The sequence below is a fragment of the Primulina eburnea genome, chromosome 3 (assembly GCF_022965805.1).
Source record: "Primulina eburnea isolate SZY01 chromosome 3, ASM2296580v1, whole genome shotgun sequence".
Classification (NCBI taxonomy): Eukaryota; Viridiplantae; Streptophyta; class Magnoliopsida; order Lamiales; family Gesneriaceae; genus Primulina; species Primulina eburnea.
The window spans coordinates 13229877-13249864 of record NC_133103.1 but is presented as its reverse complement, the minus strand read 5'-3'; the positions used below and the strand labels follow the sequence as shown (position 1 = coordinate 13249864).

The 19988-nt window shown below is 35.4% G+C and overlaps 2 protein-coding genes across 4 annotated transcripts; both read left to right on the top strand.

Annotated features, from left to right (window-relative positions):
* The first annotated feature begins 3390 nt into the window (after positions 1 to 3390).
* On the top strand, positions 3391 to 6248 carry LOC140826605 (transcription factor MYB17-like). Of its 2 annotated transcripts, none has more exons than XM_073189042.1 (4): positions 3391 to 3575; positions 4119 to 4478; positions 5177 to 5306; positions 5544 to 6248. In XM_073189042.1, the coding sequence occupies exons 2-4, from the start codon at positions 4346 to 4348 to the stop codon at positions 6166 to 6168; spliced, it is 888 nt and encodes a 295-aa protein (XP_073045143.1). In that variant the 5' UTR covers positions 3391 to 3575; positions 4119 to 4345; the 3' UTR covers positions 6169 to 6248. The 2 variants fall into 2 exon arrangements, with proteins under 2 accessions (XP_073045143.1, XP_073045142.1); XM_073189041.1 differs by having other exon boundaries at positions 3391 to 4003.
* A 3918-nt stretch (positions 6249 to 10166) lies between these two features.
* Positions 10167 to 19969, top strand: LOC140826604 (FT-interacting protein 3-like). 2 transcript variants are annotated; one of them, XM_073189040.1, is made up of 2 exons: positions 10167 to 10544; positions 16646 to 19969. In XM_073189040.1, the coding sequence occupies exon 2, from the start codon at positions 16670 to 16672 to the stop codon at positions 19670 to 19672; it is 3003 nt and encodes a 1000-aa protein (XP_073045141.1). In that variant the 5' UTR covers positions 10167 to 10544; positions 16646 to 16669; the 3' UTR covers positions 19673 to 19969. The 2 variants fall into 2 exon arrangements, with proteins under 2 accessions (XP_073045141.1, XP_073045140.1); XM_073189039.1 differs by having other exon boundaries at positions 16614 to 19969.
* The last annotated feature ends 19 nt before the right edge of the window (positions 19970 to 19988 follow it).

Genomic DNA, 19988 nt, shown 5'->3' with positions numbered 1-19988 from the left:
GACCGATTTTTTGATAAGTTTGGATAGTTAAAATGGTTTTTTATAGTGTTTGGACTGAATCGAACCTATGACCGATTTCCAGTCAAACTGTCCGGTCCGGTTCAATTTTGAAAATAATGATGTATATATTTCACATATGTTTCATAAAGAAAAATCCATATGGTCAAAATTTCATAAAATTGTGTTTAAATTGAATGATTTAGATTTGAAATAATATTTGAGATACGATTTAAAATGATTTTATATTGAGAATAATTTCTTAAAAACACTACAATGACTCAAAAAAAAAGTATTCAGTATTTGAAATTAATTATTAAGTGAATTTGCACAAACAAACAAATGGATGTAAACCATAACTTCGAATTCATGATTCCAAATACAACCTAAATTATTTCCAAATAAAAATTCCGAAAGCCTTATCTAAAAAAATATCTTAATTTGATTAAATGACTTCTTATATTTATTTTAACAATAAAGCCGTGTAAATTATTCTAAAATAAAAAGACAAGTGTGGAATGTAGAAAAGCAGACAATGTCATACAACTGACTGGACCTTCCCAAGCACCCAAAAAAAACCGATAGGTTAGAAAACGTGAATACAATTCCTTTAAAATAGAATTATTAGACAATAAATATGCGAAACTTTTTTCATATAAATCTATACTATTACATTATCACTTTCTAGTTGATAGAATTACGTTTTCGTATTTATTTTTAAAAACAAAAAAATGTTTTTAAAAATAAACAACAACAACAACAACAACAACAACAACAACAACAACAACAATAATAATAATAATAATGTGTATAAAATAAAATAATAAACAATATTTATAAAATAAAAGTATAAAAAATGAATTATTAACAATAGGAGCTATAATACATTAATAATAATAATAATAATAATAAAAAACCCTGCCAATAACTAAAACAACAACAATGAATAATAAACATGAACGGGCCAAAATTTTCATAAAAACTAAATTAAATAGAAATAAATTAAAATTGATTATTTTAACTAGTATCCAAAATAACTAAATTATCGTGAAAAGTTAAAATTTTGAAGTTTTATTTTAAAATTTAAAACAAAATTTAACCTAATAAAATCAAGTTGTACTGAAAAATCGATATCTACGAAAATTACCAAAATCAAATGAGTAATAAATTAGATTGCCGCTTCTTCTCAAGCATAAGCTAACTGTCTTCATATGATTTGGATGGACAAGATTCACATACATATTTGATTTTAAAAAATTTAGTGACCTCAAGTATGTTAAATTGAGGCGATGAAATAACCCCAAAAACCAGACATGGGTGTGATTTCAAATTACAAAATTCCAAGAAAGAAATGATGGGAGAGAGCTTTGAATTCAACCGGGACAGGAAAATCAAGGGCTTCTGCCTTTATTGCAGTGCGTACCCTCCTCCATTAATACCCACATGCCCTTCCTCTCGATCTATACATACATATATCCGTGTACGTGTATGTCGATTGATCATGAGATAGATGACACTGTGTGTAATGAATGTAGGGCATGTCCTTTCACCATTGAAGGGAAGAGAGATAGATGAGACGAGGCTCATTAAATGTTCTGCCTCTGATTCGCATTCAATGCGCTTCTTCTTGTTCTGTGGTCAGCATTTTTCTCACTTCTCTTTCTACGTGTTGTTACATGTCTCGTGCTGTTTCTGCTGCCAACGTTTGTGAACTGTGTTCGAATTCAATATGTTCTCCAATCTAATATTTTAGTGCTTCGGTCGGCTGATCGTCGGGGGTGGGTTGCTTGTCGCATTGTATACGTGTTTTTTTATGGACACGCTTGGTTCAAAGGAAGAGTTTATTGAATGATTGACAGTTTTTGTGCAGGTGTTTTGAGTTAGCGGGTAATCATATACAGACATAAAATAAAACCTTCGAGTTCTTGAAATATTTACACGTTCAAGTTCTTCAAAATTTGATCTCTAGTCAAGTGCTTGTGCCCTGAGTCGGCTTGCACCCCTAACCAGATATCTGTAACGTTTCGTTTTGAGTGGACGAAAAATGATTTTTTTGAAACATAGCACATCAAGTTAGAAATTTGTTCAACATAGGTGTGCCCCTTCATTAAATTGGTCCCCCACTTGCTTTTACTGATACATAGAAACAGAATCAAATCGTCCGTGAGCTATTCGTAGTTCGGCTCGATAAAAAGCTCGATTAAGTTCATTTGTTAATCATATCAAGACGAACTCGAGCTCGAAAATTTAATCAAATCAACCTCAAGTCTAAGGATCGTGAGTTCGCAAACATGCTCGTTAAAAAAGGCTTGCGAGCTCGAGCTCGACGTTAAGAGCTAAAGCCAGACTTGTTAAACATGATAAACGAGTTATTAATAAAACAAACTAGAGCCCGGCTTGATTAATTTGATAAACAAGCTTTTAACGAGATTAATAATTTCGAGACAAGTCGAGCTCGAACCTAGTGATAAAAGCTCGAGTTTTTATCAATCTTAAACGAACCAAGCTCAAACATGATACTTTATTGACAATTACTTTTACTCTTCAACGCATGCATGCTGGCAAATATAAGACACTCAAATTTGGTAAATAAGTATATGATTCAATTAAGGGCACATTTATCTTATTATTAATTTAGGAATAGTCTTTACACGAGGCCGATTAAACCAACCAGGAGGATAAATAATTTTCAAGTATATGAATGCAAAATGGAATATACCTGTGGTTTTAAGCTAGTATACTTATGAAAGTAGATCGTTGTTTAAATTGTGAATATGTTTTTACTCCTACAAGTAGATCTTGAAAGTTGTTACTCACCTCACGAATAACGTAAATGAATGACCACCTCAATAAATATATTGAGACAAAAAAATAATGGGTTTGAAAATATGTGGGCCTATTTTGATCTTAATCCCATAAGTAATTGAAAATAGAATCCAATTTTAATTACTTGACTCAATATCTAAGAATTGGATTGATCAAATACAAATTGAGCTTGATACTCCACGGAAGACATGCCCGTCAAGGGTCCCATTATTCTTGGTCCATATCTAATTCAAGTGGAAGACAGGTTCATCAAAGGCTCATATATTCTCTCATATATATCAGGTTTGAGCGTATGATAATTCATTCACTATATTATTTTCAGCAGCACCTTTAACTGCTCTCCATATATCCTCAGTTCTTGACTTGAGCGTCGAAAGGGTTACGCCACGACACCCTCCTAGCCCCCTTCTAACTATCTTATTTGTGATTTCAAACTCAACATAATTTCAAAATCTTCATCTAGATTAGTGACACTCACTGAAAACAGACCTTAAATTTCTCGTGGGTATCAGAGCTTAAATAACAAAGATGGTCATACCCCATCAGAGTGTTTCAAAGAAACTTCCTGTAGTTGAGACAAAACAAAATAAGGTTAATAAATATGTACAGAAAAAAAAAGTATCTTGATTTGAGCTTTGGTTAAGTTCAGTAATTCACCTAAAATATTGCAAGAGGAAGGAAAGTTCATGTGATGATGACCATGATCCTTAATTTATGGGCATTGACGAAATAAATTGATGAGATACCTGAAGGTGAGGGAACAACAGTGTCCGCAATAAATATGCGAATTTCTTGTTCCATTGAATCAATCATTCAATATCCTCGTCCTTCTTGTTGAAAATTATATTAAAAACACAGTATTTATTGTGTAAGCTTACTACTTATGTAGCTATAAATTATTGTGAGTGGTAGCATTAGATGCATTGCCGGCTGAGTTGCCGCCACTCCGATCTGTAAAAGCATTCTTGAATGTCTTTTTCACGTTATCTTTTGCAGCTTCAATTCTGGAATTTTCGTTCTCTTTGATTTTGTTCGTTTTTGCAACTCATTTTGAATTTTTAAGAAAAGTGAACTTATAATTTTCAAGTTTTGCATTTTCTTGTTTCTTTTGTTCACTTCACTTCTGTCCATCATTGTGGCCTGTGGGGAGAAAGGGGGGAAAGAACCGGTTGTGGGAAGAGTAAGTGTGTGTGTCTGTGTTTTGATCTCCAGATGACTCTACAAGTGTTTTTTTTGACGTAATCTTTGAAGCTTCAGGACTTGCATTTTCTTGTTTTTTGGTGTCTTCTGTTCAGAATTGTGGAGAAAATGGGAAAAAACGGGACACGGGAAGGTGTATTTTCGCATGCTTTCTTGATGGGCAGAGCACTGTGTTTTGTTATCCCTGTATTACTCTGAAATTGTCTTTTCATTTGAATAATCTTTTAAGCTTAATCAAAGACACTTGAATTTCTTTTCATTGCTGGGGATAGTGGGAAAAAACTAGTGTTACGAAACGTGTATCTGTGTGTGTGTTTTTTTGATGGGGAGAGCTCCTTGTTGTGATAAGAAGGGATTGAAGAAAGGGCCTTGGACTCCCGAAGAAGACGGTAAATTGGTCGAATATATCAAAAAGAATGGCCACGGCAGTTGGCGTTCTCTCCCCAAGCTCGCAGGTGTTGCTTGGTTATTTTCATTTCAAGAAAATGGTCATCTTTCTTTGGTGAACAAATTAACTCAGTATTAACCCAAGTCTTGAGTTGGCCCAGTAGCAGATTGTTTATTTCAATGGCAGTTTCATAATCAAATTTATGTGAGGTTTTCAGTTTTAACTGATCCTCCGTGAGTAGTGTTTTAATGTGTTGCATTGTATAAGCATAGAAGGTTAAAAGTAGGGTCTTTTTTTTTCTTTTTTTTTTTTTGTATTCTGTGAGCAAAATTTTCTTTTCATTACTTCAGCTACTCTGCTTCTATCAAAATACCAAGATGAATGATGCAAATATGAAATAGGTCTGAAAGGATTACGATTCTGTGATGGCTGAAATTTGATGCAAGTGAGAAGTGAAGATGCTAAAATCGGTAGACTGTGAAGGACTTTCGAATGCAATGCATGTATTTTATGTATATGGCCGCATTTAACTAAATTATAATGTCCTTGGTACCCAGTATCATGACCAAGAATTTAGTTTAGGGTAGGAAATTTGCTATGTTTTTGGTTGAGATAACTTGCATTTATTAAAAAAAGGTATGTTTACAGAAGTTGGATTTCATTTGAGCTCGTTTATGGTGCATCATTTCCATGCCTTTTAATAAATTTAACATCTTCGAAATCCCTTACTGTTAATGGAAGACTGGTTTGTTTCCTCGATTACAGGTCTTTTTCGCTGTGGAAAGAGTTGTCGGTTACGTTGGACGAACTATCTTAGGCCAGACATCAAACGAGGTCCCTTCAGTGCTGAAGAGGAGAAGCTTGTCATCCAGTTGCATGGCATCCTTGGAAACAGGTTTTTAGCTAGCATTTTCTACAATATTGCATTTGCATATATTACCGATATAATTAAATTTAAAACAGTCCTAAAATTTAGCTCGTCCTATGATGAGCCATTCAAACCAAAGACACTATATGTACAAAAAGAAATACACGAGCTCGAACTTTCTTCAAACGGCAAACCTGACCAAATTGACATGCAGTGCACTTTTTAAAGTGATGAATGTTTTGATTTTGGTCTTTATTGATTCAGATGGGCTGCCATTGCGTCCCAACTAGCCGGTAGGACAGATAACGAGATCAAGAACTTGTGGAACACTCATCTGAAGAAGCGATTGCTCCAAATGGGCATCGACCCTCAAACTCACGAGCCCTCCTCGACACCCAATGGTTCACATAAAAGAATCCCAGCCTCTCCTTCTACAAGTCACATGGCACAATGGGAGGGTGCAAGGCTCGAAGCCGAAGCTCGCCTCTCCAAAGAATCTCCACTCTCAAATATTCAGTCATCTTCTCTAAAATCAGATGCTGACTTTTTCCTACGTCTGTGGAATTCGGAGGTTGGAGAAACGTTTCGGAAGTTTCACAATGAGGGGGAAATTGTTTCTCCAGTTGTAGTCTCTTCTCCATCAACAAAGTACGGGTCTACATCTGGAACCACTAGCGAAGCTGGGCTTTTTGCAGCTAATTTCCACGACACAGAGTGCAAATCATGCAACAACGAAGTTTGGCAAATATCAAATTCCTCAACCTCAAATGAATTGGAGGATGATTCATCTGAATCTGCATTGCAGCTACTTTTGGACTTTCCTAGTAACAATGACATGAGTTTCTTGGAGCACACCGATGTCTATAACTTGTATCCTGCAATTTTTTAGTGCAAAGCTCTGGGCTTTAGTTTCCTCTAGTTTAGTTTATGAAACCAAATGTTTCTGGAGATATAATTTGTTAGGTTTTTAAATTTCTGAAGATTCAATGCTCATCCCCATTTCATATATTTTGAATTTTGAGTTTACCATGATATCTGGTATTTTGCATGCGATTGTGCAGAATAGTTCAATTTAGACAGTCTGATTCTTGTCTCAAAGTTTTCTCTTGGGAATTGGGCCAAGAAAAGTTGTCTCAATTCAAACAAAGACAAGGACATGCACATCCTTAACTTTTTTTATTTTTGTAACATTTCTTAAAAAAAATTTTGAAATTTGAACAAATCCTCTTCTAAACATATAGTTCTAAATAAAAATGTCTAAAGACATCCACAATAAGAAAAATATTTCATTCGAATATTTGTGGACCCCATAATCCACATCATCAATCAAATATTTCTCTACTCAAATATCTCATATTTCACAATCAAATATCTCACCAGCCAAATATTCATGAGTCCCACTATCACTTTAGTTAATATTTTATTTTAATTTAAATAAAATCATTTAACCACTTTAATTACTTTCATCTATTATTTAGTGTTATATTTGTATTGAACAAAATAAATATTAATAAAATTAAAAAAATTATAACAATTGGTCGACCATTTCAATTGGTCGATCAATTGTTGGTCGACCAATGTTTTTGGTCGACCAATTATTTCGTGGACCCAAGCTTGGTCGATTTCGGATTCCATTTAATTGTCCACTACAGGTTTTAACGTGCGAGTGCAATGCACGCACGTGTCTCAAGTCAGCGTGAAACTCACGCTGGTTTGAAAAAATAAAAAAAAATATTGCAATATCCTGTTACAAATTTGTAATCGGGTATTGCTCTGACACACAAATCAATGGTGTGCAGTGATGAATATTTAGATGGAGAGAATATTTGGATGATGTGGCATGTATTATATTCACCATTGTGGATGCTCTAATATATAGAAATGTTTTATTTATTTCATATGAATGAATATTTATATTTCCCCCAATCTTTTAGGCATCGTGATACATGTGGAATTTATTTATTTATTTATTTTTAATTAATAATGTGTAATTACCAGTTTTTATTTTTATTTTTGATGGAATGATATAACCAATTTGGTCATATATCTATCCTTGTCAAAAAGCTTTGCCTAGTGGACGTGGTCGCTTGGCAAGTTAAATCAAAATTATTATATACGTTCTTTTTTACTCAACCTGGCAAATTTAAAATCGTATCTCAATTATTTTCAATATTCATGGTAACAATAATCTAATCTATCGTATGCTAAAATTTAACATCATTTTAATTTAAAAATTGATAACTCTCAATTATTTTTATTATTTTTATTATTTTTATTATTTTTAAATCTTCTTCTTTATCTGTTTTTCATATGAACCATTCATTGTACTCCACAAACCGCTAATACATTATCAAATGAGGTGATGTTTGGTATGAAGTTGATTGATTTCGTCGGAGCCGACGCATGTTCGTTGTCGACAAAACATTTTCTTTATTTTTTATTATATTTAGTTTTAGCAAGATATTTTATTTCTAACTTTAGTAGGCCACGTCCACCTTGTATTCTTTCGATATCATATTTATGCAATAAATCTAACATATCTAACTTACCTATAAATATATAACTTCTAATTGTGAATTTTTCAATATACCTTTATTCATTTAATGCAGCAAATTAAATCAATAATTGTTTTCATTGGTTCTTTTATAATTTATTATCTATCTTAAATGTTTTTGAATATTAATATATATTGAATTTATCAATTTACCCATGATTTTTCTTTGTTGCTAACTAAAATTTGTTACTAAAATTATTGTATTTTTTCATGGTTACTAATGAATATTTAAAATTTATATCTCATATTTTCTTTTCTTTTATAAATTGATTTAAATAATAATTAAATATTAATTACTCAATAATTTAGTGATTTCATTTATGATTCATTATGTATTATGATAATATTTTTGATAATAATGTTTTTAAAATTAAAGTTTCTATTATTATATATTTTATTATCAATTTTTAATTGTATTCTAAACATAATACAAAGTATGATTATATTAGCATTATTCTATTACGAAATCATCATATATAATATATTGATGTGTTATCTTGTTTGTTCTTTTCAACCTATTAATTAATTTCTAATTGTATATGATGAAATTATATACATAAAAAATAATTTTTTTCTCTTTTCTACATATTAATTAATTTATCATTATATATGATGAATATATATATATATATATATAAAAAACTACTTTTCATATTTCAAAATAACAAAATTGTTATTTAATATTATTCACTTATTAAATTAACTAAGTTATGTTTACCATATATTATTACTATGATTGCAACTTAATGAAGCATAGATGATTATATAGAGTGGTCACCCTAACAATTAATATTTGTGTTTAAATTATTACTACTAATTAAAACTACTTTGTGGTCGATGAAATTATTTGATTAGTGAGAATAAATTTGATTTATAAAAATGATTTTTAGAATGTAAAATAACAATTATATCATATTTATTTGGTGCAATAAGTGTTTATGTAATGTATAACAATTCAAATGTGATGTTTGAGTTGTTTTACGATTTTAATTAATGTTGCATCGTTAACACGGTGATAACTTTTGGTAAAGCGGCAAATACATGATCTTACAATTGGTATATATAAGATTCAAAGTCATGAGATCGATTCTTATATATTTCATTTTTGTAATTATTGATATTGTTGGATTGCAATAATTGTCCTTGTTGGATACATCGATCGAATCATGACGATTGAGCTATTATACCATTTAAAATATTTGAGTTGATGTGTAATATCTATTCTAAGAAAGAAAAAGATAAACAAATTCGCAAGGAGTTAAAATTTAGCAAAAACACAATTAATATTTAACTTATTAACAAGTTTATGGGTTTTATTTTAACATAATTATGATAATTTAATTAATTAAGAGAATTTTATTTGACAGTCAATATATGCACTCCATTTAAATACATTATGATTTTGGTTTTAGTAAAAATTACTATTCTCTTAATTTTATTTTTATTGTTTTTCACTGTGAATGATATTTGGATGAAAAATATCTTTGTTAATTTGAGAGAGCTGTCATTATATTATAATCATGTAAATTGAATTTTTTTATATAAATAAGTGAATATATTTGATTTATCATCATGGTATATTTTTATTTATTGTATTTTGATATATTTAGATTAGTAAATACTCATAAACAATATGTTATTCAAACAATGTTAAAAATTATCTAAATCTTGTTATAATATTTTTCAGTATTAATCACCTACATACATCGCACGTGATCATTCCTACTTAAATAAATAAGGCATTTTTGGGCGAAAGGGATTCATGTATGAGTAGTTTGTACTTCCATATAACATACGTGCATTCATTTGGTTGCAGAAATAGTGTTTCTATTTTTTTTATAAAAGCGTTGAACTTTAATTATGGATAACGAAAATAAGAAGTAAAATAATTTAATAAAGATTATTATATTATAAAAACATTTTAATATATTTAAATTGGACAATACATTATATACTATACAAACGCACATATTTTTCAAATTAAATATTAAAAACATATTATCTATAATATTTTTATTAAGTTTGAGACAATTAAAGTAATCAACTTTTGACGTCATTATCAGTTTTAGAATTATATATATCAATAAAATATTAAAATTTTAATACAAGTCACATGTAGTTTGGTAGATAGAATCTTTATTTCTAAAATATAAAGTTTGTGAGTTCAATTTTTGCTTATATATATATATATTTTTATTTTTTTATTTAATTTTTAATTTATATATCAAAGTAATATTTTATTATTTTTTATAATTATATTTCGAACATGCACTACACTAGTGTTGATAAAATGACGTGCGCGTTTTAATTCAAGTAAACGTGAGCATACCAAGTAAACGCAAGAAAACATGAACCAATCAGCCACCATTCCTTTACATACGAATAGCTAATTCCTCTCTTCTTCCTAGCGTCTTTCCTTGATTTTGCCTCTTCGTGGGACTTCTTTTTCATCTTTTATAGAGTGTGCAACCTTGTATATTATATATGTAGATTGGCATATAATCTTTGTTCAATTTCCTTGAAACTTTCAATTTCCCACGTCTTCGTCACTCTTCCGTCTCCGTTTCTTTTTCCACCACTGACCCTTGTGGTCTTTATGATCAATCTCTTGTTTTATACCATCAGTTTTTGTTCGTTTTAGCTGCGCCTAAAGTCCCAGAATCAAAGATTCTCATTAAGAATATTCAGAAGCTGTGTAAACCTTGGGAAAGGTAACTTTTTTCCTCTGTGTTTTTTTTTATGTACGACAACGGTATCATGTTGTGTGTTGTTTTTCTTTTTGGGTTTATCCTGTCTGTTGTGTAGATTCCAGTTTCGATAATGGTGTGTGTAGATAAAGTTGATTTATTTTTTATGGTATTTTCATAATGTTTATTCTATTAAAATGTTGGTCTTGAAAAGATTAGAATTTTATTTCAGTGGTGGAGGTATATTCTCAGATTTATTGAACAAAATTGGGAAATTTAGATTGAGGCTTCCAAAATACATTACTCATGGCTGATCTTTGACTGAAAATCCATTGTATAAAAACAGTGTGTCAAAGGGCTGATTTTCGTGTTATTCGATCAGTTGCTTTTTGTGGTTTGATCTGAATTCTGAAATTACGGGATAATTTTTTGTTGCATTCGGAGATGAATTTGAAATACATGGATTTCGATTATATTTTTATTTTTAACTATATGTGAAATTTTAAATTCATACTTTATTTATTTAGACGGCCCGTGAACTTGAAATCTATAATAATTAACGGGAAACGTTACTATGATCTTTTTTTTTTTTTAATGAAAATTCATTAAAATTAGGTAAAAGAGATGTCTAGTACAAATACACTGGGAATACCCAGGAGAATCATAAAGAGCGATCTAAACCACACTAGGGCAAACTACAATCATAGAAAACATAAAACGCAATTTAAACGATGAACCAACAGTCACAGTAAATTATCCATCATGTCTATCGAGTTTGGTAGGCTTCTTAAAACATGAATCTTTATCTTCGCGATTGTTCCAACAATATTCGGCACTTCATTCTCGAACATGACCCTATTTCTTATGCTCCAAATATGATAGACAGTTGCAGCCAGCGCCACACACCTCATCTTATTCAAGCTCGAGCTACCACGATAAACTCCCCTGAACGCCGCAAGGATCGATGTAGGAGAGCCCATCAACTTTTTCATTCCAAGCCAAGATCGAATAGCAGTCCAGATTGCATCAGATAGCTTGCATCTGAAGAACAAGTGATTGGCAGATTCATCATCGGTATTGCATAGAACACACGCTTTATCACTTAAGTAACCCAATCTATCTCGAGTAAGCAACTTCCGATGTGCAAGCAACCACAAAATGAACCTATGTTTCGGCAGTATGCATTGCTTAGACACTATAGGTTTCCAAGGCCAATTTACCCATCTACCAACGAAGAAATCATACGCTCCTGATAGGCCCTTCGAACAACCGAACCATTTTTCCAATGCCCTAGCCGCAGAATGTTTAGATCCATGCGCAGCTAGTATCTCATCTCGGATTGCAATAACCTGTTTGATGAGTGGTGAATGGTCTCTGCACCATCCCCAACTCCACACATCAGCAGAATTGCAATAAACATGATTTATCCATTTGATCCAAAGGCAGTTTTTCTTGATATGAATGTTCCACAATGTTTTTGCCAACAAAGCTTTGTTCCATGCCTTTAAATTCTTCAACCCAAATCCACCCGCTTCAATTGGTTTACAAAGTGAACTCCACGCGATCGGTGGATGCTTGGACGTCCAGACAAAACTCCGACACTTGGAGTATATACTATCGATAACACAACTTGGAAGCGGTAGAATAGATAACCAGTAACACCCAACACCCTGAACAACTGACCTGATAAGCTCAAGCTTCCCTGCATAAGAAAGCGACTGTCGAGGCCAGGAATTTATCTTACCCGAAATTGCATCCACCAGAATGCTAAAGTCCGCCGCACGAAGATATTTCGAAGCAAAGGGTACTCCCAAATAACGAAAGGGGAGATCCCCGCAAGTGAAGCCTGTAATGTCAAGAATTTCTTGTCTAACTGTATCTGTCACACTTGCAATGTAAGCATTAGATTTTAACAGGTTCACTCTGAGCCCAGCCATATTACCAAACTTATTCAAACAACTCATGAGCATAGCAACACTATAACCATCACCCCTCGACAATAGTAATAGATCGTCTGCATAAGCTAAATGGGTTATACCCAAGTTGCGGCACTTAGGGTGAAAACCGAATCCACGAGAAAGGATTTCAATGCATAAAGTGAATAAATAAGGTGAAAGAGGATCACCTTGGCGAAGCCCTCGACGGCCCTCGAAATGCCCATGAAACTGTCCATTGATCACGATCGAGTAAGAAGTTGTTGAGACACATTCCATAATCCACCTGACAAAAACCGATGGAAAATTGAATTCAACAAGGACTTGCCGTAAGAAACTCCAATCCACCGAATCATACGCCTTTTGTAAATCAATTTTCAGCATACATCTTGGAGACCCACGCTTTCTTGCATATTTTCGAAGGAGTTCTTGCGCCAAGTGTATGTTATCTACGATTGATCGGCCTTCAATAAACCCCGCTTGTGCTCCATCAACCAAGTGCCCCATTACTTTTCGCAATCTGTTAACAAGCATTTTGGAGATTATCTTGTAGAAGACTGTGCAACAAGATATTGGTCTGTAATCATTCACAGTCGATGCACCCGCCATCTTTGGTATTAAAGAAATAATGGAGTGATTCCACTGCTTTAGCAATCGGCCATTTCTGAAGAATTCAAACACTGCCCGAGCTACATCTGAACCAATAATATGCCAAGTATTCTTGAAGAAGAAGGCACCATAACCATCAGAGCCCGGAGCTTTATCATTATCAATTGCAAACAAGGCTTCATCTACTTCCGAACGAGTAGGTTGTTGTGTGAGTTCCGGCCACATATTCATCGGAATAATCTGCCCACCTCCAATAAAATCTCGATCAATCGGTTCAGTGTGAATCTGTGATCCCAATAGGTTTTTGTAGAAGATAATGAACTCATTTGCAATGTCATTGACGTCCGTGATTGTGGATCCATCAGAATTTTTAAGAGCCACTATCGCATTTTTCTTTGTGTTTCTTTTAACAAGATCATGGAAGAACTTAGTGCAACGATCACCTTCTAGCGTATACTTGATTTTTACCTTTTGAGCAATGAATAATCTTTCAGCTTCCAACAAGAGCTCAGCTTTCCTCTTAACATCTTTGTAACCAGGTTGCGAAACCCCATCAATCAACAATGATTTTTGCATATCCTCGAGTGCGCACTTTGCTATGGAAGCTCGGCTTGAGATATGACTAAATTGGTTACGGTTCAGCAATAACAGAGGCTTCTTTAAACATTTAAACATTTGCTTGAGCCTATATTGAGCTGTACCACCACCTCTGCATCTCCACTTACCATAGACCAAGTTCTCAAAATTTTCACTCAATGCCCACATATTGTAGAACTTGAATGGTTTTTTCTTAGGAGCTATTGTATCGAGAAAGTCAACAATAGACAGTGTGTGGTCCGAAACACAACCAGGAGCCACGAATTCAGCTATGGCAGAAATATTCGATGTTAACCAATAATTATTAACAAGAACTCGATCCAATTTACTACATACCTGATGGCTCAACCAAGTGTAGTAGCATCCTATGTGATGTAGATCAGATAGATCCAACGAATTAACACAATCAGCAAAGTCTTTGATTTCATAATTCTTGACCTGTAATCCACCAAGTTTCTCATCCAGGGATAAAACATTATTAAAGTCCCCCAAAACCATCCAAGGAATGTGACAATTAATACCAATATCAAGCAAATCTTTCCATAACAATCTTCTTTGACAGATCGAATTGAACCCATAAACAAATGAAGCAAGAAAGCTAAATTTCGTTTTAAGGCAATTAATTCTGACATGAATAAACTGATCACTCATACAAATAACATCAAGATCAACGGAAGATGGGTTCCAAAGGAGAAAAATTCTGCCCTTTGTACTAAGATGAAAATTGTGAATTGCATTCATACCTCGAAAGCGAACCCGCAACATGCTATTGAGCGCTTTATCATCAAATTTCGATTCCAAAACTCCAAAAACGTCAAGTTTGTGAGCACCCAAAATAGATTGAGCACTCTTTTGTTTTAGAGGTTTGTGAAAACCTCTAACATTCCAACAAGCTAGCTTCATTGAGATTTGGAGGCAATTGTGGGTTGCCGCCCCTTTTCTTCATTACCAAATAACCTAGCCGAATTGTCAGTATTATTCACATCCACATATTCTGTGTCACAAGAACGTGTGTCTACCATGTCATGAAAGAACACTGCCAAATCCTTGTTAAATCCAGAATTCGGTTCCTCGGCATTATTCTTTTTCTTATTCTTCTTGTTCTTCTTTTTGTTATTCACGGTCTGGAATTCTTCTCGAAGAGTTGGTTCCACATTCACGTAAATAACCGGCTTTTTACCTTTATCAATAGGGCTACACCGTTGTGTACTTGCTACATCTACCACCGTAGGTAACATATCATTTTGCGAAGTAGAAGCAGTAGCATTTACAGGGGATTTCGCAGCAGCTTTCCCATGCAATTTATTCGGCACAATAGGAGGATTACGAGAAGGTCCTGCATCAGCTGATTTTCTATGTTGCGAGCGCCCCCGAGGGGGGCCAGAACGCCAAGCAACACTCTTAGAACATGCCCTAGAGGTATTGTTGCCAAGGTTTGTAGCCCCTCCCTTAGATGCATTCATATTACGTTGAGACATATGAACACAAGTGTCCATGGTATGTCCTACCTTGCGGCAGTTAGTGCAGAATTTTAGATCCTGTTCATACTCAAAGCTAATCACCACATCCCCAATCGGTAGCTCAATTGTCATATCAGAAAGTTTTGGTTTGGAAGCTTCAATTTCAATCAGTACTCGAGCATATTTAACCCTTTTACGTTGATAGGTAAGCATATCCATATGTATAGGAGTACCTAACCGAGATGACACTTTACTCAAGATGTTGAAGTTCCAACAGTCCGGAGGTAAGCCATGAATCTGGACCCAAGATGGCACCGAGCTCATGTCCTCCTCTCTAAATCTGAAACATTTCGGCATCTCCTTGAGAAAGAGGTGATACCCGAAAACCATGTAAGTGCCACCACCCATCACCTTCTCCTTTGCTTCAACATTTGGGAAGGTGAAAACAATCCAACCACTCTCATGTGTTTGGAACTTGACATCCGATCCCCACCTTCGAACTAAATCGAATAGCGCTGCAGTAGGAGGCTTTCCACTAATCACATATCCGAGAAGACAAATCCCATAAGTTTCCTCAATAGAATCAATATCATTGGGTCCAAACTTGAGTTTATCATTGCCCGTATCTACCAATTCAAGCTTGTAGTCTGCATTCGCCATTCTATTGTGCTTAAACAAACTAGCATATGAGACTTTTGCTTTCTTGGTTGGTAACTCCGGAATATCAGGCCGGTTGTGCATAGTTGTAGTAATATTCTCCACCGGCTGAATGTTAACATCATCCGAGTTTTTCAAGCCCCTTTCAGTAGTGCCAGTCTGCTCGTTCACCCTCTGTTCATTATTCGAACCAGCAAGAGAAGCTTTAGAGTTTTGCTGCACATCACTGCAATTTGCGTTTTTGCTTGTATTACTCATTGAAGCAATAGTTCAAACACTTTGGTTGCAGTAAATCAAGTGTTTCGATTTTGATTGCACAATACTTGCTAAAACCAGGGTAATCAGATACCCCGCCACAACAACTGTAAAAGAAAGCCCCACAAGCAGAAAACAGCAAGAATAACAAACCCAGCAACTGAAATCGCAAATCCAGGAAATCGCGAAGAACCCTAGCGAGAATCTTGAATCGCAGAGCTAAAATCACGAGTGAGAGATGATGGACTGATGATAATAACCTGTAGGAAACACCTACACTGATGTAGTTAATCAAAATAACTCAACGAAGACAATGATGGAACAAGATCAACAGCGTGCCATTCCTTTTCATTTTAGTGAGAAGGGAGAGTTTCTCTCTCTAAGAGACCCGCTTTTTTTTTTTTTTTTTTTTACTATGATCTTTATGTAGATCATTATGTTACTATGAGGTTGACTAATGATCATAACGTATATGATCTTTATGTAGTTTCTCTTTGCGTTTTGGAGTTTTCAACTTGATGCTGCTAATAACTGTAATTGCTGTTTTCAAACTTTAAATTTGAACCACTTACTTTTTGCAGGCTACTTATTTTGTTTATTCTGCTTCATCAAGATCAAGATATTGGTGACTTAAATCATGAACAATCTCAAGCTAGCGGTAGAAGTAGTTCGAGCCCACAATCTTATGCCCAGAGATGGGCAAGGTTCATCCAATCCGTTCGTGGAGCTTCACTTTGATGGTCAGAAATTCCGCACCACCGTAAAAGAAAAGGATCTCGACCCATTTTGGAACGAGACTTTCTATTTTAATGTATCTAACTCTAATGATCTGCATAACCTCTCACTTGAGGCTTATGTATACAACAGCAACAGAACCAATAATTCCAGATCGTCGCTTGGAAAGGTCAGGATAACTGGCATATCCTTCGTTCCTTATTCTGATGCTGTCGTTTTTAACTACCCTCTGGAAAAAGGTAGCATTTTCTCGCGTGCTAAAGGGGAGCTCGGCATGAAAGTTTATATAACTGATAGTTCGCTTCTGAACAACTCGGTCCCTCCTCCTGAGATAGCTTCATCTTCTTATCCGAGCTTGCATTCTGTCAATGAAGAGCTGCTTTCTCAGAAAGTTGAAGACATTGTCTCGGATTTACCGGCTAAACAACGCAAAAAGGGGTCAAGACACACATTTTATAATATTCCAAAATCAAACAGCCAGCAGCAACCGCCCCCTCTTGTACACACAAATAGTGAAATGAGGTTTGAATCACAGGCCCGACAGGTTGTTCGAACGTATTCGGGTTTATCTTCACAGCCTGCCGACTTTACACTGAAAGAAACGAGCCCTTTTCTTGGAGGAGGACAAGTTGTTGGGGGCCGAGTCATACGTTCAGATAAGCAGCAGAGTGTTTATGATCTAGTTGAGCCCATGCAATTCCTCTTTGTACGGGTCGTTAAGGCTCGCGACCTTCCTAACATGGATCTCACTGGGAGTCTTAACCCTTATGTTGAAGTGAGACTTGGAAACTACAAAGGAGTCACGGGGCATTACGAGAAAAACCAGAACCCAGAGTGGAACACAGTGTTTACCTTTTCAAAAGATAGAATGCAGTCATCTATTTTGGAAGTCGTGGTTAAAGATAAGAATTTGGTGAAAGATGATTTTGTTGGATTTGTTCGATTTGATCTCCATGAGATTCCCACGAGAGTTCCACCAGATAGTCCTTTGGCTCCAGAATGGTATCGTCTTGAAGATGAGAAGGGTGAGAAAACGAAAGGGGAACTGATGGTTGCTGTTTGGATTGGCACACAAGCTGACGAGGCTTTTCCGGATGCCTGGCATTCAGATGCAGCTAGTCCTGTGGATCTCTCGGGTCCTTCCACACACAGCCGTGCAAAAGTCTATCACTCCCCTAGATTGTGGTATGTGCGGGTGAATGTGATCGAGGCACAAGACTTGGTTGTGTTTGAAAAAAATCATTTTCCAAATGTTCAAGTTAAGGCACAGATTGGGAACCAAATTTTGAAGACGAAGGCAGTCCAATCCCAAACCATGAATGCTTTATGGAATGAAGAATTCATGTTTGTTGCTGCTGAACCCTTTGATGATCATCTGATCATTTCAGTTGAAGATCATGTTGGTCCAAACAAAGACGAGGTTCTTGGTAGGACTTTTATACCACTTTCAACAGTTGATCGACGTGCAGATGATCGAATGATTCACTCCCATTGGTTTAACCTTCAGAAACCAAATTCAACTGAAATTGAGGAGCCAAAAAGAGATAAATTTTCGAGTAGGATCAATCTTCGAATCTGCCTTGATGGAGGCTATCATGTTCTTGATGAATCTACACATTATAGTAGTGATCTACGACCGACAGCAAAACAACTCTGGAAGCCACCAATTGGTATCTTAGACCTGGGTATTCTGAATGCCGATGCCCTCACTCCAATGAAAATAAGAACTGGGCGAGGTACATCTGATACATATTGTGTTGCCAAGTATGGTCAGAAATGGGTTCGAACCAGGACAATTATCGACAGCTTAAATCCAAAGTACAACGAGCAGTACACTTGGGAAGTTTTTGATCCAGCCACTGTTATTACAATTGGCGTTTTTGACAATGCTCAAATGGGTGACAAGGATTCGAATGGTATTCGAGACATGAAAATTGGGAAAGTTAGAATTCGAATCTCGACCCTTGAAACTGGCAGGGTTTACACTCATTCTTACCCCTTACTAGTACTCCACCCTTCTGGTATAAAGAAGATGGGAGAACTACACTTGGCAATTCGATTTTCATGCACATCGGTTGTAAACATGATGAGTTTATATTCAAGACCCCTCTTGCCAAAAATGCACTATGTTAGGCCATTAAGCGTGATGCAGCTCGACATACTACGTCAGCAAGCTGTCAGTATAGTTGCGGCACGGCTAAGTCGAGCTGAACCTCCTCTCAGAAAAGAAGTTATCGAGTACATGACTGATGCAAATTCACATCTGTGGAGCATGAGGCGCAGTAAGGCAAACTTTTTCCGCCTGATGTCGGTTTTTAATGGGCTTTTCGCTATGGGGAGATGGTTGAAAGAAGTTTCTGCGTGGAAGAACCCTATAACAACAGTTTTAGTCCAAGTTCTCTATGTGATGCTCATATGCTTCCCTGAACTGATTCTTCCGACAATATTTCTCTACTTGTTTCTCATCGGGCTCTGGAACTACCGGTACCGACCTAGATATCCTCCTCACATGAACACAAAACTATCATTCGCTGATGCAGTGCACCCCGATGAGCTTGACGAGGAATTCGACACATTCCCCACATCACGAGGCTCAGAGCATGTAAGAATGAGGTATGATCGCTTACGAAGTGTGGCTGGTCGTATCCAAATGGTTGTTGGTGATATAGCGTCACAAGGAGAGAGGGTTCAAGCACTGCTAAGTTGGCGAGATCCCCGGGCAACTGTAATATTCATGGCATTTTGTATCATGATCGCCATTGTTTTATATGCTGTGCCTTTCCAGTTACTGATCATCTTGGCGGGATTGTATGCCATGAGGCATCCCAAGTTCCGTCACAAGCTGCCACCACCTCCAGTGAACTTTTTCCGGCGGCTTCCTGCCAAGACTGATAGCATGTTGTGAGTTAAACATCTTGTATTCTGGTTTTGCTTCTCCTTTCTGTTGTATCATGTATGGTTTGGTCGTGTTGCTCAAAAGTGTACAAAAATATGTAATTCTGCGACTGTACTTTTTTCTGCTCTCGGGTGGCTAAAACGGGGCATAGAATCAATAGCTTCATCACTGGGCTAGATTGGCCACTCTGAGAAATAAACTGTGTTGTTGCCATTTTTCTGGTTTTTGCTGCAGGATACTTACCATGTATAATACAAATGCAACGCTGGTATGAGACTATTGTTTGTTGTAAATTATTTTTGTACATATTCTCTACGGAGGCAAT

Coding starts and splice junctions, on each gene's coding strand:
- LOC140826605 (XM_073189042.1), top strand. CDS start 4,346: ATGGGGAGAGCTCCTTGTTGTGATAAGAAGGGATTGAAGAAAGGGCCT. Junction 4,479..5,176: donor TTCTCTCCCCAAGCTCGCAG/GTGTTGCTTGGT, acceptor CCTCGATTACAG/GTCTTTTTCGCTGTGGAAAG. Junction 5,307..5,543: donor CATGGCATCCTTGGAAACAG/GTTTTTAGCTAG, acceptor TTATTGATTCAG/ATGGGCTGCCATTGCGTCCC.
- LOC140826604 (XM_073189040.1), top strand. CDS start 16,670: ATGAACAATCTCAAGCTAGCGGTAGAAGTAGTTCGAGCCCACAATCTT.